General features: G+C 39.3%; 3 protein-coding genes across 5 annotated transcripts in view; 1 reads left to right on the plus strand and 2 right to left on the minus strand.

Moving 5' to 3' along the window:
• LOC117426975 (two pore channel protein 1) overlaps positions 1–10786 on the minus strand; it is a 36658-nt gene extending 25872 nt beyond the window's left edge. The window contains exon 1 of one of the 2 annotated variants that reach the window (XM_034045260.3): positions 9882–10786. In XM_034045260.3, coding sequence (XP_033901151.2) covers positions 9882–9993 — 112 coding nt within the window. In that variant the 5' untranslated portion in view covers positions 9994–10786. Of the gene's footprint in view, positions 1–630; positions 2624–9881 lie in introns of those variants that run through there. The other variant, XM_034045259.3, reaches the window with a different exon arrangement.
• A 59-nt stretch (positions 10787–10845) lies between these two features.
• iqcd (IQ motif containing D) lies at positions 10846–20454 on the plus strand. Of its 2 annotated transcripts, none has more exons than XM_059033366.1 (6): positions 10846–11360; positions 12383–12820; positions 15327–15575; positions 16732–16965; positions 17964–18035; positions 20140–20454. In XM_059033366.1, the coding sequence occupies exons 2-6, from the start codon at positions 12416–12418 to the stop codon at positions 20428–20430; spliced, it is 1251 nt and encodes a 416-aa protein (XP_058889349.1). In that variant the 5' UTR covers positions 10846–11360; positions 12383–12415; the 3' UTR covers positions 20431–20454. The 2 variants fall into 2 exon arrangements, with proteins under 2 accessions (XP_058889349.1, XP_058889350.1); XM_059033367.1 differs by having other exon boundaries at positions 10846–11348.
• Positions 20455–22635: 2181 nt separating this feature from the next.
• On the minus strand, positions 22636–27426 carry LOC117426420 (RBPJ-interacting and tubulin-associated protein 1-like). The gene is made up of 3 exons (XM_059033368.1): positions 27270–27426; positions 26086–26373; positions 22636–25134 (listed from the first exon to the last, which is right to left on the minus strand). Exons 2-3 carry the CDS (start codon positions 26313–26315, stop codon positions 24636–24638), a joined length of 729 nt encoding a protein of 242 aa, XP_058889351.1. The 5' UTR covers positions 26316–26373; positions 27270–27426; the 3' UTR covers positions 22636–24635.
• Between the last annotated feature and the right edge of the window lie 121 nt (positions 27427–27547).

A 27547-nucleotide genomic window follows, 5' to 3' on the forward strand; every position in this document is an offset into this window, starting at 1 on the left:
GATCAAGAAACAAAACTTAGGGTAAATGTCTGAATACCTTTTGATGCCACTGAATTTGCAGACAAAAAAAATTAAAAAAACAAATGCACTGCATTGTCATCAAATCTGCTGTACACACCAGTACACTACTGCTTAACTGTACAATACCAGTGAAACACTTTGTAGGCCCACATTGACTACTACTTGTCTTATGACTTTGATACTCTCCACGATGGTATTTAAAAAATAAAAAAGAGAAAAAAAAACTTAAATAAAACAGCTGTAAATGCATTGCATACTTATCACAGAATTGTGATTTCAAATTTGGGTTCTACAGTTGCTGGCAGCATGTATTTCATTTTTTTACTTTGATTCAGATTATATTTCAGTTTGGTCTACCAGGGAAGCAAGGAGTCTACTGTATCCCCCCCCCCCCCCCCCTACTTTACATCTTTTAAATTTACAGTAAAATTAAAGAAACTTAGACCACATATTTCAAACAAACAAGTGTCCTTATTTCCCTTTATGTCCTATAAACCTTTTAGAAAGTCTTTTATATAAATTTTGAGTATTAAGTGAAGTTTAATATTCACACAACTTCTTTAGTGTGCAATCTAAAGCACGTGATCTCATTCTGCACAGAACACCTACCAACGGAGTCAAAGTCCACGCTGTAGGATGCCCTCTCCACGGGATGTTCATATTGTCCCTCTGACTCAATGACAGCCAGCCCTCTACCCACATTATTGCCCTGCATGGCTACAGCCATCAACCAGGATCGTCAGGGAGGCAGTGAGAGGGAGGCTCGCTCCTCCTGTACTCGGGTTCTATAGCGCAATCTTCAGAGATGCACAGCAACCCCACCACCCACCCACCGAACGTTCTTAGATTTTCACAGATATCTTTGTTAAAATACTCAGAAGTCGGATAGGTGTCATTTTTCCTGGACACAAGAGCCGTTTCCTTGGAAACACTGAGAGGTGCTTCCAATTAGTCCCAGGATGCGAGGGGTCAGAGAAACACAAATTGGCAACAGACAAACTCGGCTTCTTCTTCCAACCAAGGAAATAGTCACAAGGTTTAGACTTCAGCTTTCCAAACAATAATTGCTTATCTAAAGAAGACCTTGCCGTATATAGAGTACAGTCCCTTTTTAATAGCCTACATAGTAATAACATTTGAACATTGTATCGCATTGATTGATTTTTTAACTGCACTTCATGACAACTTCACTATTTCTTATCTTGGACATCTGTTTGTTTCAGCACTCCAATGACATGTAATCAGTACAGTACACGTTTTACTCTCAAACTCAAAGCACGCCTATGCAGCAAAAAAGACAGTACTTCTTAAATTCCAAAACAACTTGAAGCCATGTTTTACAGTACATTTTTATTTGCCAAATCCTATAAAATCCTTAAAATCAACATATTAAACTAAATTTTCTCCTTCCAGACGTGAAAATTATTCGTTTTAGTGTGTGTGAAGCAAACTCCCAGTGTGCACTGCACCCACTTTTCAGAAGTTTAATTTTCCACTACATAGAATTTGCAAAAAACAAATGCTGTTCACTCTACTGTTTTAGAAAATGGTGTAGTCTAAAATGTAGTTTTAAACATTTACAAAACGGTATGACCCTTTAAACCAAATTATAGGATAATCCCTCTCTAATTCAAAACATTTAGGACTTTCTTAAAAAGTTTAGGTTTCTTTCCAACATGTTATTTAGCCTTTTTAGTACCACCATGCTTGTATTGTTCCAAAACGTAATGCTGAAATGTTCTGTTGCTATCTTTTGAAGTCAGATTAGCCTTTCTAACTCCTGCCTCAATGCCATCAGCTGGGACCAGTCTGGAAACAGTCATGCCTACCACAACACAAGTTCAACAATGTCTGTTCTTCTGAGAGCTACTGCACTGAAGGTACCGGTTTGCTTATCCAATGCCTTCGAAAATGACTGCTTTCAAATGAAGAGCTGATAACTACAAGATGACAATGCAAAAAACACATCTAATCCAGGCATAAAAAGGGAAAGTGCTTTGAAATCACTGCTCCAAGTGGGTGGCCGTAATTCATAGGTTTATCCCAGGCTTGTGAAGTCTGCAAAAGCTTCAAAAACGGCCTGTATGCTTCTTCGGTGATCTTCTGGTGGTGGATCCCTTTGTTGGGTAATAAATGTTTCTTTGTAGTTTTAATCCCCTAATCTGTAATGTATAAAACCATTCAAAACAAGCTGAAAAAATAAAGTAGCAACAAATTAAATTGCCTTCACGAACAAAGGTAGGTTGCCATCAGTCCTCACATGTCAAATGATGAAAAACTATTTTAACCAGCTACAGTATCTTGCAATACAAAACCGGCTGAAATCTGAGCTGAATGCGCTACTGACCGCTGTGTTTTTTTCAGAATGAATCAAGTTTTAACCTCAAGGTTGTTTTGATCAATAGAATATCTTCTTTTCAGTGAGTCACTGTGCCTCCACCGGGAGAAATGTTCTGGCACTTTGTGAAGATCTGCGAGCACAAGACTGTGGTGGCAATCTAGCAAGGAAGGAGCAAGGTCTGTTAGATTGTAATGTGAGCTCCTGCGAGTCTCAGTATCCTCACACAGATATTAATACCACACCACAGTTCCTGTGCCAAATCAGAATTACGCTTCCCTGAAAACATCATTTAAAAAAAAAAATAAAAGAACGACCTCCAGCAGAAGTGTCTTATTTCTTGCAGAAAAGAAAAAATATATATATATATATATATTTCCTTTTAGGTCCAGAGAAGACACATAAAAACTTCTGTCCTTGGAAACAAAGTGAAATGATCGTGATTCATAAACAATCCTGCGGTGCTGGGCTGTCTGCTCCAAAGCCAATGCCAAAATCCATGACAGCTGGAGGGTTGGGCCAACTTGGTCCAATTACAATCTGTGAGAGTTACCAATCAAAACACAGCACTCCTTGAATCTGAATGGTATTCCAGAAAATATGACAGGAAATCACCGGACAATATCCCCTAGAAACTGGGAAGAGGTTGTTTTTTAATGATGATATTACAAACACAGCCAAGTCATGTCCTGACTCTCAGTTCCCTTTAGTTGAACATTAAAATAGATGTTCCTTCCATGCAGAGCAGCAAGACCAGTAAAAACAGGATCCTCAGACTGCTGCCAAATCAGCCTTGAAGTGAAATTCAGAAAGGGAACACCCAGAGACCCAGCGGCATACCGCAACACTGTAGGCAGGACAGCAGATACACAAGGGCGGCAGATACAGCTTTCAGACTGCCTCCAAACACTGATTCACCAGCTCCACAGCCCAACAAAGCCATTACACATAAAGGTATCTGTGCAGTGCTGAGAAAGCACTTTCCAGCCACTGGAAATGTACAAAGGACACAGGATTAATGACATGGGAAACAAGCAATAGTAGCTGAGGTTTTGTTGTGAAAGCTGTAGCACTGTTACTGTTTATCTGAAAGTCCTTTTGTGTATTTTAGGGATTGATGTGGGACTGATAGTGGGGACTGAAGCCCCATGTCTGTCTGTACAGCTACAGTGCAGCTCAGCATAATACAGACAGACACAGAGATAAAGAGCAGGGTTTTAGGATTTGTTGTAAAATACCATCTGCAAGTCTCAAACATAACAGAGGGAGGGAACTGACTTACTACACAGCAGTTTGATCCCCCTTATAAAAGTTTACAACAGTCAAAGCACAGTAAAGTGTATTAAGCATTGTGAAAGCATGCTAAAGCATAGGTAAACATTGTAAAGAATAGTTAGGTATGGTAAAACATATTAATAAACATGGCAAACCAAGGTAAATTATGGTAAATGCATAGTATAAACATGGGAAAACTGCAAAAAAAACTTTTATAAGGGCTGTTATGCTTTAAAATGTAGGTAAAAGGAGAGGAAGTCTGGTGAACGACCACACTTTTCATTCACCAGATGTTATCTGTGAAATCAATGACAGGTGGTGTGCATGCTTCTGTGCAGGAAAGTGCGTGCCGTTTTCTATGAACCCGGGTGTTTACTAGCAGAAAAGCTACCACACGTCTGTCTGTTCAGTACTTTTAGGCAGCATGTCTTCTACAGCTATGGTCAAAAGCTTTGCATTACCTTGAATTTTAGGATTGAGACATCATTTAAAAAAAAAAAAAAAAAAACTATATGAACATAATTTCTATCTTTTATTTATCATGTAATCAAAGAAACTACAACATGATATTGCAGAAGTCTACTGGAAGCCATAACAGTAGTACAGTATTTCATGTGAGATTCTAAAATGTCCGTGTGGAAGGGTGTGGGTATTCACTGACATGGGAGACAGAAAGGTGTACTTGAAACACTGCACAGGTGCCCAGGACGTTATTTATAGGGCCAGCAAGCCCACCAATGCCCGCCTCTCAGCCACTCAGAGAGAGGGAAAGCCCACACACCCTCTCTCCCACCTCTCTGTGTCACTGCCACGACTGACCGGCGGCTATTGCAAGGCGGCTGCCCTCTTCCTGCAGCACTATGAATGCACAAGAAGAGTCAGCACAGATCTCCCCCAGTTAGTCAATTTTTCAATTTCTGTCAATTTTTTGTCAAGTATATGGAAAACTACAAAGTGGTATGTAATTCATTATGTTAAGGTAACATTATTCAGCATGTTTCATTCGACTTTATGAAGCAAAATGAGTTAATTCTATAGAGTGATGAAACACTTTTGGCCAGAGCTGTACAATGTCACTGAATGCCTCTATATTTTCCTTTTGCTTTGCAGGCCGTGTTCCATGTAATGATTCCTCTGCTCACTTCACTGTCCGAGCCCGGAAGTACTTGTCAACTACAAAGGTCCTCTGTGACACTGACATGCCATACTCAGACTGGATTAAATCACCCCAGAATATCTCAGTTTAGGATTTATCATGTCCTGTGAAGAAAACGGTCGTAGTGGTGTCGCATTTCTCGTGGAGAACTCGACATTATTCACATTGGATAACATTTCTCAGGAGCTTGTCTATGATGCAGAGATTGTATTTTTAGTCCTGTGCGAACTACCCTTTAATCATGTTTTGTGTTCTAAAATGATATTCAGCTGAAGTTGTGAACTATACTTTCAAACCAAATGTGTTAAGTTTTTTTTGTTTTAAAATAACTGAAAACTTGCTACAGCCATACAACAGTAGATATTCAATCCTATTTATTTACAACTGTGATATCACTTATACTCCTGCAGTATAATATTAACAAATGTATGCAAATACAGAGGAACCTTGCTGTATAACTGCGCAAAAATGTGGAATATGTGTAATATCAAACTGTTTATTATGAGAGGCGATAAGACTGGCCACAACAGGACATTCTGAATGAGGACCTGCTGCAGATCTACTTGTTATAGTATCATTTTCACTTTCTGGAAGGAATCCCATTTTCCAGTCATATGCTCTGAAGTTCATTTCTTTTCCTGCATTACAGGTAACAGGGCCCCATTTCATTTGCACTCCATGCTCTATATAGTATATGGGGTGCGCTCAAGTCACAGTACTGTAACATGAGAAGTGAATCAATGGGGGCTTCCAGGAAATATGCAGCGTTGTGGCAGGATATACCAAGTGGACTTGGTTAAAATAATGGGGAGGGGGGAGAACTGAACTAAATTGTGACAATGTTGTTATGGTAATGAGAAGAAAGTATTACAGTAGCTCATTGAGGACATGGACAACAAAATAAAATCCAAATGTTTTTTTTTGAGGATCACAAGATAACATTTTTCAGCATCTAAATGATTCTATTTGTTATGTTGAGATTCTGAGAACACCCAGATAATTTCTCTCAGATAATTCTCAGGGTCTCGACATTTTCAATTCCATTTTTTTTTCTTCATATTTCATAATCTAATAATTCATATGGTTAACACAGTTAAACCATTTTGACAGTAAATTGCAATTTTTTAAAATGTTTTTTTAAATGTATTTTTAAGTACCCTTTACAAATTCTTTATCCTCAGTAATTATTTATTTTGTGTGCATAACACAGAGTGGAAAGACAAGGGAGCACTGTGTAATGCTCACTGAAGATGAATGACTTTAGTTTTAGAAAAAATAAAAATAAAAAACAAGCAGCTTCTATCTTCTAATGAATGTTAACAACAAGATCTTCCAATTGTTAATTCTGCTGAAAGAATCCCACAGCAGGTTGCTGCCTGCTATTAACAGTAAAGAACAAATATTCCCCAAAAGACTGCTGTCGCTTAACCAGATGTCTTGGTATTTTGTGACAAAACCCATAAACAAACAAAACCACCAAATCATCCTGTCCGCGTGCTTGGATCAAGGTCAGGCCTTGATCATTCCTACATAATATGACATCACACCCCCACACACAACTGCTGGGACACAACCGAGAAGGCCAGGTAATCCCCAACACAAAATCAAGTTGCCTTTAAATTGAGAAGCCCTTATAAACATTAACAATAAATATGCACAGTAATTTTGCATGCTTTTCCCATGGTTATACTTTGCATTTACCATACTTTGCAATGCTTCTATTATGCTTTATAACTTCTCTGTGCTTTACAATGTTTACCACGCTTTTCAGTATACACTCTGCTATGCTTTTACTATGGTAAACTTTTATAAAAAAAAATACTATGACAGGGCTGAACTTCATGGGCATCCAAAGAGACTGTTTTTATGAACAAGAAAGGCCACTTGGCCCTTCGAAGCTCATCTGATTCTTAGTAACTCAAGTGATCTGCCTCAACAGCACGACTAGGTAGCCCATTCCATCACTCATATGAAAACTCATAGAAACATTTTAATATGTGAATATATTAGGAAAATCTGGCAATCAAAACAAAATACTGTAAAGCCATAAATATTTGCGAGGATTGTGTTATGCTTTTTTCACGTATGAAAAAAATGCAAACATTTTTGGCATGAAATCAAATTCCACTAACAATGCATACTTCGTATACTGCAACAGGTCGGCAACATTTCTGGAGCCAAATAGGTTTTATGGGTGTGATTCGCCAAATATTTTGGTTGCAAATATTTATGGCTTTACAGTAGTTTGCTGCAATGGGTAGGATGAGTTACAGCAACTCAACTTTTCAGCTAATAGATTTCCCCTAAGTCCCAATACAACAGCACCCCCTCTGTTTACACAGTGTTTCAGAAACTTACAGCACAGCCTCAGGACAGGTCAGGATTTATACATGGAAGTGCTAACCACCTCCCTCCCCCCACATTAGCAGATGAGCAGCCTCCTAACAACAGATAAGGTAACAAAACACCCAGCTAGCTATCCAGCCAGCCATCTGCCTGCTATCCTTACCCCAGCTCTTGAAGCCTGCTGTGCAATATTGACTGAGTCAAGCTCACAGAGGTGGCCCTGCCCAAGTTTACTGCTAATGCTAATGCTAATGCATTCCAGCATGCCTATGGTAATGGTGCACATTCCGACCATGTCATGTATCAAGTTTTCATAATGCTCACTGTATTGTGATCAAAAGTGCTGGTGTGTGAAAATCCTTATAACCTTCAAATAATGTGTGCATGCTGGCTTTCTGAGTGAACACGCAAAACAAAATGAATAGATACATATTTCATTACAAAAAAACACAGGATTAAAATATCTGCAATTTCTGCATTGCAGCAACAATACAAGTGAATAGACGGGTACAGTTCCCCACCATTAATCTTCAACATCATGTCTGGCAGTTTTGAGCTTCCCCCTCTGGGTCCTTAATATACAATATGATGTGAAAGGAAGCGAGTCGGGTGCCACATAATAGCACTGCGAGTGCCTTATATTCATATCTCATTCATTCATAAACACTGTGTAGTGCGCTCGCCCGGGCTGCACACATGATTTTAGCTCAGAAAAAAAGGTTGGCCCTTAAAGTTATTTTTAATATCATTGTTTTCACAATTCAGCAAATTTACGTGACTAACTGATGAGCAACAAATTGGGTTATCTAAAATTGCAAACATACACGATTTTTGTGGGTGATCTACGTAGTGATTTGAGCAGTTGTCAATCACAGCACTTCTAAATCAATGTACCCTTAGTCGGAGCCCTGTATGCCTGGAGATCTCATTTAAAAATGTGTCAAGATAACTTTTATTATTATTATCATAAGAGATGTCATTTTAAGTGCAATAGGCTTTACAGGTATGGGGCTATACTAAGATCACAACGATAACTCTGAGCAGTATTTGTGTTTGTTTTTGCCGATCGCTTACAGCCCTGTGTTAGCTGGTTAAATTACTTGCATGACATTTTAAATAGTGGTAATTATCTTTTATCTATTCGTGGCATGCTGGTTTTATTTCGATGAAGGGACTCCCTAAGCTTATTCCTTGGAAACAGACATAGTTCCCTGCAATTCTCCAAGAGTCCAACGGGTTATCTGTTTTTTTTTTTATCATAGGGATGCAGTACAGTATACTGTAGTTGTGCACATTTTAATATTCTGTATATTTTACCTTTTTTGTTACGCTTTTTATGCATCAATATTAGGGCTATTCTCCTGAACAATAATAATGACAATAATACAATACAATAATGCTCACAACTGATAGGTCTTTGTTTTCATGGTGTAGTATTATTATTATTATTTATTTCTTAGCAGACGCCCTTATCCAGGGCGACTTACAGTCGTGAACAAAAATACATTTCAAGAATCACAGTACAAGTAATAATACAATTAAGAGCAAGATAAATACAATGACTTTGGTTCTAGCAAGTACAAGTATGACAAAATACGATTCAATAACGGAGCAGATAACAGTGTCAGTGATAGTTACATCAGGATATAATTAAATACAAAATAGTGTATATTATGAATGTGTGTAATGGGATATTGTAGAGGTGTTTTCGTAGTGTTTTGGTATTTTGGACTGCAGTGAAGTTCAACAGGCATTAACACGTTGATTAGGCTTCATAAAGTGAAGGATCCTGAAAAGGTCAGAAGGAGGGTCATTTGATTTGGTGTCAAACTTTGATGACTCGCCTCAGTCACGTTTATGACATAATCTCATGTGAGGGGGGTCAGGAAATATACTCGCTAGACTTCCCTGATGAAAAACGAATGGCACTTCATCACACTCTTATACCATTAGAGCCAGAGTGAACTGTACATATTACCATTGCTTACATTTACATGGTAACACTGCTATATAGTGAATAGGTAAACTGCAAACACTATTTTATAACTTTATTATCGAGCTATAGCCAGCATAATAACATATCTAATGTCGAATCCTTGGTATACAGTACACACAGGCAGTATGCATATACACCTAATTTAATACAATCATTATATATTATATCTATCTGTTTAAATGAGAGAACACAATCACATGTGAAAATACATGTAAAAATGTGAAAATACTGTAGATTTCACGATAAATCTGCATATTGTGTTAACGCAATGTTAAGGTCTGTATTAACTTAGGAACACATCTAATGGTTCTGAAATGTATATATTTAAAGCAAGCATATATCAGTAGCCTGCAATACTTTCTTGCTTCACTCACGTCGGGTTGTAGTCTGTACCGCTATCGGTGTATATATTGAAAAAATAAATAAATAAATAAATGCACATGCATTACAAGACTTGAAATAAAAACTTAGCAATTTTTGACCGCTTACTATTTCCCGACCTTACACGGTACCACTGCCCTACACCGAGAAAACACCAAGTATCACAGATTTCAACAGAAACCACAAAGCATCACTCTTTAATTGAGAATTTGTTTTTTTTTTGCATGTGATGTGTGTGCGTTTCCTGTTCAGAAACACAACAGTGGCAGTTCAGCATTTGCCATTAGCTGTGGCAGTAAATTGGACACACATTTCGGTCCTGTACATAGTCCCAAACAGACACACACACACACACAAAAAGTGCTTACTTTCACTGGGCACCTCGACTCTCTCCGGATCTTCGTTGGACAGCAACCCACTGCTCGCTTCGTCCCAGATGAGTATGAGCGGCACATCGTCATCGTCCATGTTCACTGCCATACCAGACCGGCCGGGCTCCCCTCACTATCAGTATCCTGGGTTATTTCTCAGAACTGCCCGTCAAGACTGACCACAGAACACTAAGACTTCAACTGTCATAGCCCAATTTTAAAATACTGATATGCTTATTGTAAGGGCACTTTCTGAATAGTATACAAAACGCATGAATGAACGAGTCATACAGTTTCACTGGCAATGCGTTGCTGTTTAAAAGTTAAACCTAGAAGATTTTGCAGGAGCAAACACTCAATAGAAATACGCAAACATTAATATTCAGAAGACGTTACTTATATATTTAACATGCGCAATTAAGTGCGATACAATTATACATAAGACCTGTATTTTTTCAGTTTCGAGTAGTCAAACGGCACAAATACATAAATATTAACATAACAGAAACTGACAAAACAAGCCAGTAACTTCTTCACACAAATACAAACATGTAAGGAAATCTCTGACTACACAGTCGGTACCGTGTTCATCCAGTAAAGTCACGCGCCGTATAATACTGCAACCGCTTTTAAATGTTAAAAAAAAAAAATAACACTAACAAAAATGAATTATCATAAAAAATATTACAATTGGGGTCACCTTTAACCTTGCCCTACTTCTATATCAACAAAAACCGAACAGACAGAACACAACCCAGTACATCCAGTTTGGAAGACCTGCCCAATCTCCAGCTCGATTGGTTACCGGTTGGCGGAGGAATCCTAACTCGCTCTTGTGATTGGTGAAATGACATGCCACTCCTTAGAAGCTAGGCTGGACCTCGCCTGTCCCGCGGGACAGAAGACGGCTGACTAGTGACGTTGGCACGGGACCCTCCCAGTAGACATTGGCAACCTTCCCGTTATATTAAATAATTTAGATAACGTCACACACATTGAGCTAAACTAACATACCAATATTAGCATTGAGAATTCAGTTATATTTAGAGACAGATATTTAATAAAAACAACAAACAAACTTTGTAGTCTGCATAAAGAGAAGGCAAATGTGAACTTACAGACTGCATTTCCCAAAGGCACTGCTGTTAAAGGCTGTTACGTATGATTGGTTTCTTCAACCATCGATCATCAAAGGAACGCCTCCCGAAGAGCGGTATCTTAGCAACATAGATAAACCACTAGGCAGAAACAAGCTTCTGTTAGGAGCTTTAGCATTGTGACAGTTGTTAGACGTATTTTATTGGGAACATTTATTCATAAAAATACAGAAAGCGGTGCAGCAAGGATTCAGAAATACCGTAGTCCAGTCACAACCTTCACGAATTCACCAGAGATAATACCAAGTCCAGTCACAACCTTCACGAATTCACCAGAGATCTGTACAACTTGGAATCTACAATAAAAGTTCGTTGGCTGGTGAATATCATCAATTTTCTTTTCCAATTTTTTTGTATTTTGTTTTTGTGTGTGTGTGTGTGGAGTGAGTGTGTGTGTGTGTGTGGAGTGAGTGTGTATGTGTGTGTGTGTTTTAATAACATGACAATATTAAAACTTGTAATACTGGGCTTGGTTTCAGAAGTCGGAACATATTGAACTACAATGAGCCAGTTCTAATGTATTTTTATTTGATAAGAAATTAAAAGATCAAAGCAAAGCATTTGGGAGATGTGTTTTTCCTCTATTCTGGGCTAGGCTCGTTGTTTCGGACGCTCACAGTTTCATAATTATTTGGATTCCAACCTATAGTAATTATATTTTCATGGTTTATATTTCAACTATTGAAACGGTTTCCTTACTTTATTATTGTTAGGATAATGATTAATATTCTCTTGCAAGGCAAGGCAAATAGCAGTAGTAGTACGTGTACATCCATGTTCACCTCAAGCTAAGGTGTTCATTTTATAGAGGTAATGCCCTACTCCTCACATCACTCCATTTATACTGATGTGTACAGCATAGCAAAGCTCATTCTAAGCCGCAGATGGGCTTCTATTACCTGTAACACAAGAAATTGACTTAATCTGAGCAAAGAATAAAAAACTAAATTAGCAAAAGCAATCAATCAAGTGCTGGAGAATGTTGTTATGCTAATGAGGGGTAAGGAAATCAATTTTTAACACCTTGGTTATTACACCTTTAAAAAGGGGAGGTGGGCATGTCACTGCCCCTTTGTACCAAGCCAAGCATGGTGCTGTATAACTTTATGTACAGTGTAGAACACAAGTACAGTTAAAAGGTTAACACCAGGGAGTTCTTCACCACATTCCTTGACAACTATGAGAATAGGGATAGAACACTCTTTATGTTCAATGTTTCTAACTGTACATGATTATCTGTATATTACATTAATTCTGAATTCACTGAAACAATTCATTATAAAGCAATACATCTGCACTGTTTGAAACAAGTCATTTATACTGTTCACTTTTGTATTCCAGCACTCCAGTTTGAAAGTCATCAAGCAGTTGAACATGGCTACAGAGCTGGCAGTCCTGCCCCAGCAGCTCGATGATCCTGCCCAGCTGAAGGGCTCTCACACCCCTCAGCCTCGGACCCGAGCCGCCAAGGACTCTCTGAAAATCCTGGACCCTGCCAGCAAGAAGCTGAGCTGCCTGGAGGCTCAGCGCATCGCCTCAGTCCTGGAGGAGTGCATCAGGAAGGCAGAGCTGAGCACCCTGCTGCCGTACTGCCTGCACAGCCTGGATCGCTTTGGAGTGGTGCTGGGAGCCGAGCTGACAGGGGCCCTGCAGGAGCATCGCCGGCTGGGAGACAATCTACAAACCCTGCTGGAGAGGCAGGAGCCCCGATGGGGAGAGATGGGAGCACTGCAGCAAGCCATCCGCAGCTCACTCAGGAACGTCCTGCGACTTTTCCAGGTATTGTTCTGGAATAGTGAGACCTGGCTGTATCAGTTATATATGAACATATATTTACAAAAATCTATACATGATTTACACTTCAGCAAGCACTTTCAAGTATGGCTAGTTTTACTTAAATAAACCTGTGTATAAAGCTGGATTGTATGGAAATTATATGTGTACTTCATCATCATTTATGGCTGTTTCTGCCCTCCTCGATACTTGGTACGTTTAATAAAGTTCCAGCATATTTCACCTTTGGGGCAATCTCTGAGGAAGCCGAAGCAAAGTGGCATTTGTGTGATGAGGAAAGGTATAAAGTTTCTTTCCTCCTTGAAATAGTGGGTTTGTTAGATTTTGTTCCTTTACAAATTGTCAACAAACTCACTTTCAGGCAAATAAATTATCAGTCGTAATTTTCATACTGGCCTTGTAGAAGTTTCCCCTTGCTCCAGTGAAACACTCTAGTATATGCATTAATACCAAAGATCCCATGAGTGCAGAAACAGTAACACATGCCGATTTGAGAGCTACAAAAAATGTTTGATTGCAGTGATTGCCTCTAAAGGTTGTGCAACAGAATATTAGGTTAGGGGTCCCATCATTTTTGTCCATGCCATTTTCATTTGTTTTTTTATTTACAATATTATGTTGAATAAAAAATCAAAAGCAAAGTCTGATTTCTATTAAATATGGAATAAACAATGGTGGATGCCAATTACTTTTGTCAGTTTCAAGTTATTTCAGAGAAAATTGTGCATTCTTCATTTTTTGTGGAGGGGTACCAACAAATTTGAGCACGTCTGTATATATATGTAACAAATTAATGCACTTACCCATCACATGCGATTTCCAACTCAGTCACCAGTTTTCTGATACAAAGCCCATCTCTTCAATGTTACAATATATTTTAATATCCGTCACAGCCCACGTTTTTTTCTCTCTAATTCCAAATCAGTCTGCACAGCTCTTCCTCCAGTTTCACCTGACAAAAATGCAGCCAAAACAAAGTGAACGAGACTAGCTAGGTTAATGTAACAGTTAATCATTAAACTGTTTTAAATACTGTGATGTATTGTTTTTAAATCTGTTATCTTTAGGGTCTTATCGAACACTATAGTCTGCAATTTTGGATACTGTTTTATTTCTGGAAACTGTGTTTTTTTGTTTTGTTAATCTTTTGCTAAATTACATTCCCTTTTACGTTGTACACAGTTCTGTGCATGGATAACATTTAGATTTAATTTTGCTGTTGGGTCGTTAATGGGAAATTTTACATACTGCTACAATAGGTACCAGATTTAAAAGCATGTTTTGTATTACAGTTAACGCAGTGCTGCCCAAACACGGCCCTGGAGAGCCCCTATCCAGTAAGTTTTGTAGGTCACCCTAAATCGCTAATTTCTGAAGACTGGGAACGCATGAAAGTTATTGATCAATTAAGCAAATAACTTGTTTAATTAAGGGAACTCTGGTCATTGGACCAGTTTACATGCTGGGAAAATGTCATGACTTGTTTACTGTCATGACTTATTTAAGGTGGTACGGTCTGGATTACAATTTTAGTTAGTTTTGGTTTATGTTTAGTTTATGTTTGAATACAAATGTAATACATTATACAAAAATCAAATACAACATGAAGTTTCAAAGCAGGAATTGTTCAATTAAACAAACCAAAATGATCTAAAATTATAATCCAGCCATACCACCTTAAATAAGTCATGACAGTAGACAGATAAGTCATGACATTTTCCCAGCATGTAATCCAGGCCATTGAGGGCTGAAAAGGGTAGTTCATTTTTTGTACCAAATGATCTCTAAATGACTTCACTTAATAAACCACCTGCTTAATTGATCACAGTGATATTGTTCCAGGTGTTAAGAAATTGATGATTAAAGGTGACCTATAAAACCTGCTGGCTAGGGGCTCTCCAGGACTGGGTTTGGGCAGCACTGAGTTAACGTGTCGTCTCTTTTGGCAAGTGATATTTTCAGAATCATATCGTTCTGAATTAAAATACTACTTCTGTTAAAAATAAGTAGGCCTACTTATTTTAAAACACAGTCCTTTCACATATGAGGCGTTTAACCTTCAAAATCGTATGGGTATGTGAGTGCTAACTGTATAGTGCAAGGGCGCCCCTAGTGGTTGAAAAATAGGCAGCTCCTTTCAAGTAGGGAACAGTGTGTGCAGGTGGAGGCAGAGAGACGACACAAGAGGCTTTAGAGCAGGGGTGCCCAATCCTCTTACTGGAGAGCCGCTGTCCCTCCTGGCTTTTGTTACAGCTGGGACTCTAATTCCTAAATTGGCTGTTAACTATCCAGCTGTAGCCATGTCTTTTCCCACAACCATTTAACCAAGAAACACCATCTTCAACTCAAAACTGGCCACTAGTCTCACAGGAAAAATACATTATACATGCCTTTAACAAATTATAAGACAATCAGATTATATATACTAAATATATAAAATTGACAGTGAGATATGTTTAATAATCTGTGCTCAACCCAACCCTGCTTCCAGGCCAACCCGGTGGCGTGCCAGACCCTGCGGTCAGAGAAGGGCAAGCGTGACCCAGCTGGGCAGGAGCTGGTGAGAGGCCTGACTGAGCTGCGGGGCATCGTCTTTGACAAGCTGCTCACAGGGCCTGCAGAGGACCGCGAGAGGGCCCGCTATGTCCAGGAGGTCGCCCTGCAGCACCACAAGAACATGGTGGTGGTCAGCGCTCTGGAGGCAGATGTGGAGTCCGCTATTCAGGACAGGGATACAGAGGTAAGAAACACAGAGCTTCTCATTCAGGACAGAGAGGTAAGAAACACAGAGCTTCTCATTCAGGACAGAGAGGTAAGAAACACAGAGCTTCTCATTCAGGACAGAGAGGTAAGAAACACAGAGCTTCTCATTCAGGACAGAGAGGTAAGAAACACAGAGCTTCTCATTCAGGACAGAGACACAGAGGTAAGAAACACAGAGCTTCTCATTCAGGACAGAGAGGTAAGAAACACAGAGCTTCTCATTCAGGACAGAGAGGTAAGAAACACAGAGCTATTCAGGACAGAGACACAAAGGTAAGAAACACAGAGCTTCTCATTCAGGACAGAGAGGTAAGAAACACAGAGCTTCTCATTCAGGACAGAGAGGTAAGAAACACAGAGCTTCTCATTCAGGACAGAGACACAGAGGTAAGAAACACAGAGCTTCTCATTCAGGACAGGGAGGTAAGAAACACAGAGCTTCTCATTCAGGACAGAGAGGTAAGAAACACAGAGCTTCTCAGCTGCTGAACCCGGGGGAGGTTGGGTGATGCAGTGGATTCAAGAGATATGCTTTCACCTCTCCAGCTTTACAAGTCAATCAGGATTGGTGTTCTCTCTACAGCCCTCTGTGTGCAGACAGCAGTGTCATCCATTTATGAAATAAGACATGAAGCTAGGTTGCATTAGCATCAGTTTGTATGTGGAAGAAACCTGTTGGCATCTAGAGCTGGGACAAACATGGGTTTTCATGTTCAATCAGTCACAATGCAAAGGAGCATTATTTAAAAAAAAGTATAATTTAAATTAGCTGGAAAACAACATTATAATGTATATCATACTACAGAAAATACATCAAAGGAGTAAAATAAGAAGGATAAAAAACACTCTTCAGTATTTTTTATATACATCATTTATAAACTTATATGAATGAACATTATGCCTTTCTAGGATTTGTCAAGAAAGTAGAGGCTGCTAGTTCTGCTGAATTGTGACATAAACTAATGTCCACTGGGGACTATGTTGAGATCTCCAGACACCTTTGTCTTGTGGATGGATCTGATTAGCTTCCGGGGTGAATGTATTACCAACATGGTTCCCTAAGCAACAAGGTGATCCCCATATTGGAAAGGCTGGTAACTTGCTTATCATATAACTGATCACGTCTCCCTCAGATCTCCAAAAAGAATGAGATGATCCGTCAGCTGAAGAGCTCCCTTCACCAGACAGAGAAGCTCTCCGATGACTTCCTCAAGAAGACACGGCATGAGTCGGACAAGCAGCTCCAGTCTGACCAGAAGGCCTCGGAAGTGAAGTGCGGCAAACTGCAGCAGGAGATCACCCAGCTGCGGAGCCAGCTGAACAACCTGATCACAGAGAACTGTGAGTCTGAGCTGGCACTCAGGAAGGTGAGCTAGTGCAATAACACAGTGCTGCTGAACAACCTGATCACAGAGAACTGTGAGTCCAAGCTGGCACTCAGGAAGGTGAGCTAGTGCAATAACACAGTGCTGCTGAACAACCTGATCACAGAGAACTGTGAGTCTGAGCTGGCACTCAGGAAGGTGAGCTAGTGCAATACAGTGCTGCTTTATCACCCGCAGTGTTTCTCTGATCTGCAGCGACATTGAATCAAATCAGAATTTGATTAGGAGCTTGTTTCACATTGTATCTATTGCATGGTGTGTGTGGGGGGTGTCCCATTAAGCACCCTTAGTGTTATAAAACACAGTGAAAGCATTGTTGAATCATGCTACAGTAAATCACAGTTCAGTATGGCAAAGCGTTGGAAATTCATGGTGTAGGGCCTAGGCATAGTAAACCACTAAATTACCTGTGGTAAACACTTAAAAGGGAATGGAAATATTGTAGGATATGAAACAGTTGTATTTGTTTCCAAACATCAGTTCAGTCTTTATAAACCAATAGAATTACAGCAACCAAAATGGTCTCCACTGTTATTCAATTTCTATTTTCCCTTCAGCTTTGACACAGGATGCAGTGTGATTGAGGTGTGATGCATTAATCACATTGTATTGATCATACAATATATCTGAGGTATTTACGCCCACTCCTAGAGGGTTGTGGGAGCGTAGGACCAGTGTGAACATCGACACTAACCACAGCCTACATATCACTATGTGATGAACATGTAGGCTTGATCATGTTTCAAGAGATAACCTGGTGGGGTTACAGTTTTTGACAGAGTTCATATGACAATACATTTTACATGTAATATTTATTTTTTTGTAGTGGTTAGTTAGAGCAATTTGAAGCAGCCTTAAGTCTGTTAAATGCAGCATATTGTAATGATATGCATCATTTTGTTGATGATGGGACTAAAATAGAAAAATGATCACATCTTTGAGATTTATGTATTGATGTTTATCCCCTTCCTTTCCTTTAGAGGAAGTACAAAGTGGAAACAGAGATTGAAAACTGGATACAGAAATACGATGCAGACATGGGAGAGAAACAGGTAAAGAAGTTCTACCCTGGGGTATACAATGTGCAGGAGGGTCATGTCACTGCAGGACACTGATTCCTGCCTGAAGGACAGTACAGGGCGCTATTCTCTATGAGCCAGAGCTCAAGCAGTGCCCTAGCATGCTGTTAGTACTGCACTGTCCTGCGGATCTAGTCTACTCTGGACATGACATGAAGAGCAGGGATGCTAAAGAGCAACTTGTTATGATTATGAACATTTTGAGTTATCTTAACGCATGTATTGCTTTATAAAAAATACATTTTAAAACCCAGAAGTTTAAAGAACCCAATTAAGATAATTAATGTGTGTAATGGTTTCATTCAGTTAACACTCTTAGTTACAAATTTCTCCCAAACGAGCTCAAGATCGCGAGAAACAATAGCACAATAAAACATGCAACATTGTTCTATCTTTTATGACTTTTGTCAAAGGTTTGTGACTAAAATGCAGTAGGAAAGTGTAATAAATCAGCTATTTAATTTCAGTAAGCAATACTGGTTAGGCATAATCTTAGTGTAAATGTCAATTACAATTGAAAGCATTACATTAATTGTCTATAAGAATGTGCATTCTGTAATAACTAATTCAGTAAATCTAATAATATGAATATGCAACCAGGATAATTGTTTAAGTATGAGTCAGGAAATAAATGAATATAAATTTAATACATTCTAATTAATAGGATATTAATAGTTCATCGTTCTTAATTTTGATCAATCTGTTGTTAAAATATATCCTTTAATTAGTTTAACACCCATTCATCTGATCTTTAAGGAAGATAACATTCAGCCCCCTTATTCAAGTTCATAGATCACAGCTAACAGCTAAATATTTTAGCTGTTAGCTGTAATTTACTTTCACGGGAGATTAAATACTAACCTTTCTTTTTGTAAGAAAACTAAGTATAACACACACCCCTTTTACATTACACCACTATCAATCTTTCTGCAAATGTACATGTATTTAATTCCTCCAAGTATAGTTTCTTTAAGTCTTTCTATTCTTTAGTTTAATTGGGAATACGCATTGTTTCACAGAGTTGATGCAGTGTTGACCATGCGTGACGTCTTGTAGCGCAGTGTGCCCTTTCAGTCTTTGTTTAACAAAACAAACATTTTTTCAGTAAAATTGATCGTTCCTGGTAGCTCAATTCAGTCCATTAATTGAGTCTTTGAATCATTAATTGTCTTCTTTAATGATGTAGTGAAGTTATTTGTAAGTTAATATATCCTTTAAACGATCTTATTGGGTGTTTTCTAGATGTTATTCAGAGCTTGCAGTTTCAAATGTTGCTGCTGCTTCTTCTGACGTATTATTTATGTGGGTATTTGCTGGATGGTACTAGCAGTGTTGCTGTCCAGTTATTAAAAGCAAGCTCCTTTTTCTCTGACTTATTCATTTGGAGTTGTTGGTTAAAGATGTTATACGCACGCTCCCTTTTTCTGACTTTGCTTGCTATATGTTGACAGCACATTTTCTCTGACTTACTGTACAAACTCACTCAAAAACAAAGACAGCCTTTTGGTTGCCCTTGAAGTTTTCCAAACTTACAATATCTCTCATTGCTCACAATAACTATATTGAATCAGCCGCAACACCTGGCAACTCTAGGGAGTCAAACCTGGTCGAGACTGTGGGCCTCACTTATCGGTGTTGTTATGGTTACCAAGTTAGACTACTCCCTTTTTCATCTTTTATTACAGTTTTGCAGTATCTATACAATTAAAAATATGTTTAAAACACAAAGAACAAAAGACTACACTCCGTATCTTTCCGGTTGTCATGGGGACTTGGCCAGCTGCCTCCAGACCTATATGCTGAATCGTATTATTAACCTGTTATGTTCCTACAATGGCATAGAATAGACAACCCAGTTAACACAAGTCACAACTTCAAACTTAGGACACAGGGCACATATAAAGCTAATAGAATTAAATTCACAACAGAAGAATCAGTTTTTTTACCCAGAGAATGGAATAGATTACTAGGTGGTGTAGACAGATTCAAAACCCTAGGAACATTAAAAAACAGACTGTACCCTATGAAATGAGATTCCTTTAAAAGTGGCCTGTGGGGCTGGCTCCTATGTCTGCAGGTGGAGCTGGAGCAGCTGCATGCAGTGTACACTGAGGAGCAAGGGGAGCTGAAGGAGCTGGAGGAGCATTTCGCAGTGCTGGATCAGGAGTACAGTCAGATCATGGAGGAGCGGCGTCTAGCCCGGGAGAAGAAGGAGCAGGAGGAGCGCGAGCTCGTCCTCATGATCCGTGCCGCCACACTCATCCAGGCTCTCTGGAAGGGGTACAAGGTGCGCAAGATGATGAAGAGCAAGAAGAAGGGAAAGAAAGGGAAAGGGAAGAAGGGCAAAGGGAAGAAGGGCAAGAAATAAACTGGCACTGGTAGATTGAACAAATGCACAATCATTTTTAATTTGCATCAGTCTTAAAAAATCTTTTCTTGCCTATCTTTATCCTCCTTCTGTTTTCCAGACTAGTTTCGCTGTCACTCAGGATTCCGTTCTGCCCATAACACTGTCATAGGTACTTATGAGAAAATAACATTGGATAGGAAGTATTAAGTTTTGCTTAAACCTTTTATTTTGTTCCTGATTGTTGTTAATAAAAGTGTGTGACAGTGCTGAAACTGCAGCTTTCCAATTCTGGATTTCCTTGCTGCCAGTTAACAGCCTTAGCCGTGATGCAATCCTGCCACAGGTAGTGTTAGAGTGGGATAGCGACCCAGAGCACAACTGCAGCAAACTAAAAAAAGGAACAAAACACAGGAACAAAATAAAAGGTTTAAACAAAACAGAATCCTTTAAGCAAACCACTACTGCAAGACTTCAACTAAAAGTGGGACTGCAAGACCCCTCACGCTTTTAGTTCAATGTTGGTACAGTTGTCTTTTGGCTGCCATAGGTTTGTGGTGGAAAGAGAGGAGGGTCGTGGGGATCACAATGTCTTCAATTCAGTTCTGGAGAATTGAGGATTTCTTATTCTACTCTAATTGAGTTTCACAAAGTATTAAAGTTAGGCATAACTAGAATCTAGGGGATATTTCCTGCTTCACATATGGAATCGTTTCTCCAGCAGTGCACTGGGGTCCGTTTCTAGCTGGTATTTTTGTGACTTGTGTCAGTGATGACTTCCCCCATCTGTGCAAAAAGCAGTAATGTAATACTGAAATGAAGCTCAATGTAGATTTTTACACTGTAAACAAGAAGTGCTTTGTAGCCATCTCCTAAGAAACATTCAGTATCCATTGTGAAACCACCCTAAATCATTGTGCATCAGGAAAATCTAGTTTAACACACTGCTAAGGGGTTAAAGATGTACAAGTAATAAATGGCGTAGGTGGGTGTATGGAATGGATTGCCAAGCCATTGCCAAGCTGCTGATTCATTGGGATCTTGGATCAATTAGCTTTAAGGAACTGACCGAGTGGCCTCCTCTTGTTTGTAACTTTCCTTATGTTCACCCTGCTATGCTTCTAACGACTCTACCTCTTATTAGCATAACATTCTCACAGGTCTCTCAAAGATGTTGCGGCAGAATAATGCTCTGGAAAACAGAAGACATCAATAGCACTTTCGATCATTTCTAATTCCCTAGACAGGTATCAAAATAAAACCTTGAACCACAAAACTTCATTAACTGCACTGTGCATTTTTTTTCCATATGCAAGGCCTCTGTAGATTTAAATACTGTAAAGCTAAAACATTTCTCCCTTTTAATTTTTTTTTTTTTTTGGGGGGGGGGGGGGGGGTGGGGGGTTAAAACATATATTACCGGTATATATATATTATATATACATATACAATTCTCCTTAAAACAAACTCGTTATGCATTTGGCTTAAACTCCAGAGAATAAGAATTACTGATATGACATTTATTTGCTGGACCCTTGAAATTCATATTAAATGAGAGCCGACTGTATATTTGGCCATAATGTTTGATAAAGAGCCGATTTCAAGGATCAGTAATCATCTTGTTTTATTATTCAATCAAGAGAATGAATTTGACCAGAATAAAACAAGCTACTGCTTGTTAAAAGCAGCTGTACTTTCTCTACACTGTGACACGAACGTGCTGTACCAAGGGTCTGCTGCAGTACTGGCACATACTGATTCTGTTAATATATATGCACATCCTGTGGCACTCTTCCTCTCGAGTCCATTGAAAGAAATATATCAATTGGATGTATTATGTAAAAAGAAATCTACATTCAACTACAAATGCTTTACTGTGTTCTTATTGTTCACCCTAAGAACCTCAGCTGTTTGCATTGCAGAGATGCACACAAAGCCTGTGTCTCCGAAGGTGGATATTGTCACAATTGTAGCCTAGTTATAGTACCTCTAGTAGATATAGCATTTTTAACAGGGGCACTTGTGGTGCTTCAGAAATATTATTGGTATTGCATAAAAAAGTCCATACCCCAAAAAACATTTGCATCATTATCTCCAAATGTACTGTCAATATTACATCCTATTTTATCTGCAGCGTGACAGTGTGACTGACTGTATGTAGGCATCTTTATATAAGGACTACCTCTTACACTCAGTGAATAACAGTACTCGTGTTCAAAGACAATGACCTTTGAGGAAGAAAAATATTTATTAAATGGTATTTTCATAAAAATAAAAAATAAAAATTAAACACATTCAATTATATCATAGATTAAATGGTAGCCGCATCAGTCCAGAGATGATAGACAAAGAGACTAACTAAACAATAAATAATCACAAGCTTTCAAGACAAAGGCAGCGGTCCAGATAGCATACCTGCCGTTTTTACACAATAAAAAAGCCGGAATACGCACTCAATTTGAATTTAATGCTTAAAAATCGCATAGCAATTTTGCTGCACAGCTTGTCTGCCTCCCCTAAAACTTCCACTAACAACTACATCTCCCAGAATAGAATGTCTTCAGTTACTAGGATACTGTACCCAAGAACAACCCAACAAACATTATCCAATCTCTGGCTAGCCCTGTTGTCTTTGCAGCCAATCACAGTAAGAATAAAAAAAAGCTGAAGCTACACAGGTTGAAGCGTAAACACCCCACTACAAAAAGGCGCCTATAATATTAAACTAACTTTTGTATAACTTATTAATGAATGTCCTTATTTTATTTACCTGTATGATTTGATATTGAAGTTAACATGTTCACTGAGTTTAAGAATTTAATGTTAAAATATAAGTAACACAATTAATTGGCAGAGTCAGTGTGATACCTCGAAAAAAATTCGCTGAGCCGATAAAGAATCTTGTATAACACACGCATGGTTGTACAGTAGTTCAAAGTAACATTGCAGTTAAAATGGAAGGCTCTTTTTTAATGCCTACCCCATTACCATTAAAGATTGTACAGTATTTATCGAGATTACTCATGACTTCAAGGTAATGTTGCATTTTACCCCCTGAAAATCCACTTTACTCCCTTAGTGTTAAAATTTGAGGGTAAGTTACTCCCAGACCCAAAACCTTATCTGGAGCGCTGCTCAAAAGTCTCTTCAGGTGAAAGTAGGAAAGCTTTTACCTGAAGAAGAGACCTCTGAGGTCTTGAAAGCTTATGATTAATTACTGTTTAGTTAGTCCAATAAAAAGTATCACATCTCCTAATTAATTTATACAAACAGTTATACAAATACCAACATCACTTGTATGAAAGAAGTACATTATTAATCAAATTCAATTGATTTTATGAAAAGGGAAAGGATTGGGGATTTGATTATCTGCACAATGAAAAACATATCAGATTACTGTGGTAATTAATACTGCAAAACTTGAGATTTGCATCTCATTTACAAGGGAGCCTAGAAGACAGTAGTAGCAAATGGCTTGTAATCAATCTGTTACACACCATGACAAAGATAGAGTAAGACAATGATGTGTCCACACTGCCTCCATGCCAACAGCATGACAAACATAGACTAAGACAATAGGACATGTCCACACTGCCTCCATGCCAACACGCAGGCAGTGCCAGGAATAGGAATCAACGCTAAGGGAGGACCCACTAATATTTACAATTGGTAAAGGATACTTAAAACTGTTTTAGTAGATTACTTCTACATTGAGGTTCAGTTGCAATAACTAGTGTTCTGGACACTTCACTTCATATAAGTGCTTGTACCCCTCTCCCCTCCCAGTAGCTACAAGAAATCCAGCAAAAAAACTAAAATAAAATAAAAACAAATCTTTTCTATCCACATTTGTTTGTGGTCCCTTTTCATTATACAAAGACACACACTCCAACACACACACACACAGGAACACATTTAGTGCAAAACTCATCTCAAGGTGCCATATACACATTAACCATAGTGTATATCTCACCTCACCCTTCATCCAAATCATGCAATAGGACATATACATGCACCATGTACAAGGACCCTTTACTATCACTAGGAGGGCTAACGACTAGTCCAAATCACCTTTATAATTCGGGAAAAGCCTTCAGGTTCAACACAGCCTTGTGAGATAGATTCCTTCCTGTATGTTCACTAAGCACTCCCTATCACAAACCATGCACAGCTCTTTCATGTTAATTCTTGCTGCTCCAATGCTTCTCCTTGGTTAGCTGGTCACTTTAATACCTCCAGGGGGGTTTAGTCTTGATGGAGCCCGTGGTCTTGGGTCTCCAGACGGGCTTGCTCAGTCTGGCTGACCGGACCCTACCATTAGCTTGCCTCCCTGCGAGGTCTGTGAATGCTGAAGCAGGTCTCTGTCTCAGTTCCACCTCTCTAGAATTCCTTGTAGCTCCTTTTTCACCTACCCAGGACAAGTTGGGCCCCATTCCCTCGTCTTCCTCACTCTCTGGGGGGTTCCAGAAATTCCTCTTGCTTTCATAGAGGAACTCTGTGCTGCCATGCTGCGTTTCCAGTGGGGTTTCTTTCAAGGGGGGCGCTTTGGCTGGGTTTGTGGGAGGGGCCTGTGTGGTGCATGTGTGCAGAGTGGGCGGGGTCCAGAGGAGAGGGCGGGATTTATGAATATCATCCTTCTTTGTCCAGGGGGACTTCCAGGCAGGGGCTTCCTCAGGGGAGCCAAATAGGGACTCATCGCAATAGGTAGGAGTGTGGCTCTTCAACCTGAAAAACAGACATGCACAGGGCTCCCTTCAAACCATTTGTCTTTCAGCATTTTAACTGACTGTGTCAGACAGCTGGTTACAGTTACATACAATAAATAGAACATATGCCAGGACAAGCCAACTCAACACTGCAATCACAGCTAATTCACGTCATCCACTTCTGATTGCTACGGGGGCTAAACACACATCAGGGTAAAAAAATAAATGTGTAGGAATTGGTGAACAAAAAAAAACAAAGTCACAGGAAAACCAAGAAGTGTTTTCCTTTACAAGAAGCCTTGCACTATGCTACTAATCAAGCTAGGACTGATGCGTTTTCAAAGTGTACTGCACTCCTTCATGTGCATGCTTGCAGCAGAGTGAGGGATGAGGAAAAGGAGCATTGACATATCTCCATGGTGCGAGCGACACATCTTCACCAACATCTTAGACAAAAACACCATTAAAAAAACAAATAAATAATGTGTGTCTTTCACACAGGAACATGTGAGATCCGCTGACTGCAATTCTTATTAGGATTTTCTAACAGTTGTTTTGTTAGCTCCTGTCTGTTCAAACAGAAAAAAAACCAAGATTTAAAAATCCATTTAGTTATATCTTCTAATAGTATCACTGGTGCGCTTTTTTCTTTTTTAAACTTTATTTTGGTATACAGCATGCGCACATTTGAAATGCATTTCTGCAGCTTTCTACCCAATGGCTTTCTAAGCAGTTTGTCAGTTTCACTCCAGTGGTTTAGATGCAATCCATATTTGAACTGCAGCACAATAAGTGTTACAGGCTGCGAATCTTAATCAAGAGGCGTGATGAAAATAATGAAAGAGCTATGAGGACATGAACTCATTGCTCAGATATTTTCCTCACCAGTCTATTTTAATACAACCACAACACTGATGATAATAATGTGAGAATCCTGCAGTGTGCATGTTGAATCCCTGGTAGGACCCACCTGTACTTGTTCTTCTTTCTGAGGCTAGCTCTGCTGAGCGGGGAGCTCTTTGAAAGGGGCGTCGTGGGGACCTCTGGCATGGTGGGATGGCAGAGCTGGGACTGCGATGCTCCATCTCTCCTGGCACCACTGAACAGCACTCCTCCTAGAACATCCCCTCTGCAGCCCCCCCCTGTCCTGGATGGGGCGCGGAAGGCCTGCACGCCGGTCACTGCCAACTCCACAGACATCTGGTACCCTGGCACCGCTTTCACGGGACGTCCCAGACTCAGTGACTGCAGATCCTGCCTGGAAAACAATCCACACTAATTATCTTCGAAGGGCTTTGATTACACACAAACACCACAAGGGAATGTGGTATATGCGCTTAACTCAAGCTGTTAAACCCTTGCTTCTCTGCACTATCTGATGCTCCAGGTTTTCAAGGCGTTTCCTCCACTCTATAATGGAGGAATACTAGATACTAGTAAATACTAGCCTTTGCAACATGAATTAGTTTTATTTTACTTAGGAGAGTGCAAAACTTCCCACCAATCACTTGTTGGTGCACAGTACAAAAAATCTAAGACCGCTGACCAGCGCTATTGGGCAGCAGTGTGGAGTCGTGGTTAGGGCTCTGGACTCTTGACCGGAGGGTCGTGGGTTCAATCCCAGGTGGGGGACACTGCTGCTTTACCCTTGAGCATGGTACTTTATCTAGATTGCTCCAGTAAAAAACCCAACAGTATAAATGGGTAATTGTATGTAAAAATAATGTGTAAAAAAGAATGTAATTGGATGTAAAAATAATGTGATATCTTGTAACAATTGTAAGTCACCCTGGAAGGGCGTCTGCTAAGAAATAAAAAATAATAATAATAATATTGCAGTCGATACCGTGTCTATGCAACAAGCACTGGTGCCACGCAAGGATATTATTATCACTGCTTCTGTAATCGTGTTCGACACCATTCTTTATTTCAAAGCTAAAGAAAGACGTCTCTGTATGTGCTGTGTGCCACAAGTAATGTTATTTTCCTAATTGTACTTTACCAAACACATACAACCAAACGAGCAAGATGGGCCGAATGGCCTCCTCTCGTTTGTAAACTTTCTTATGTTCTTATATGTTAAATATTCATAATTGTACTAATGGAAAATGAAAATTTGTAGTTTACACTGTTAATTGTTGTCACCCTGCTTACCTTAATTACAACCCATTGCGTCTGGGGTGCGACATCCTGATGTCCGCATTACATTTGCAGACTTTATGTTTGTCAATACCGTCACTTAGCAATATTGCGCGCAGCAACCAGGATAAAACAGCAATGCAAAACATCCGGAGGATTACACTTTCTGAGGAGGGGTGGAGAGATTTAAGTCATTGCTAAAATAAATACTATTTATTAATATAAATCTTTATTAATTATTTTTTTATAAAAATATAACACTTTTGTATAAATTTATTGCAGGATAATACTTT

The sequence above is a fragment of the Acipenser ruthenus genome, chromosome 11 (assembly GCF_902713425.1).
Source record: "Acipenser ruthenus chromosome 11, fAciRut3.2 maternal haplotype, whole genome shotgun sequence".
Taxonomy (NCBI): domain Eukaryota; kingdom Metazoa; phylum Chordata; class Actinopteri; order Acipenseriformes; family Acipenseridae; genus Acipenser; species Acipenser ruthenus.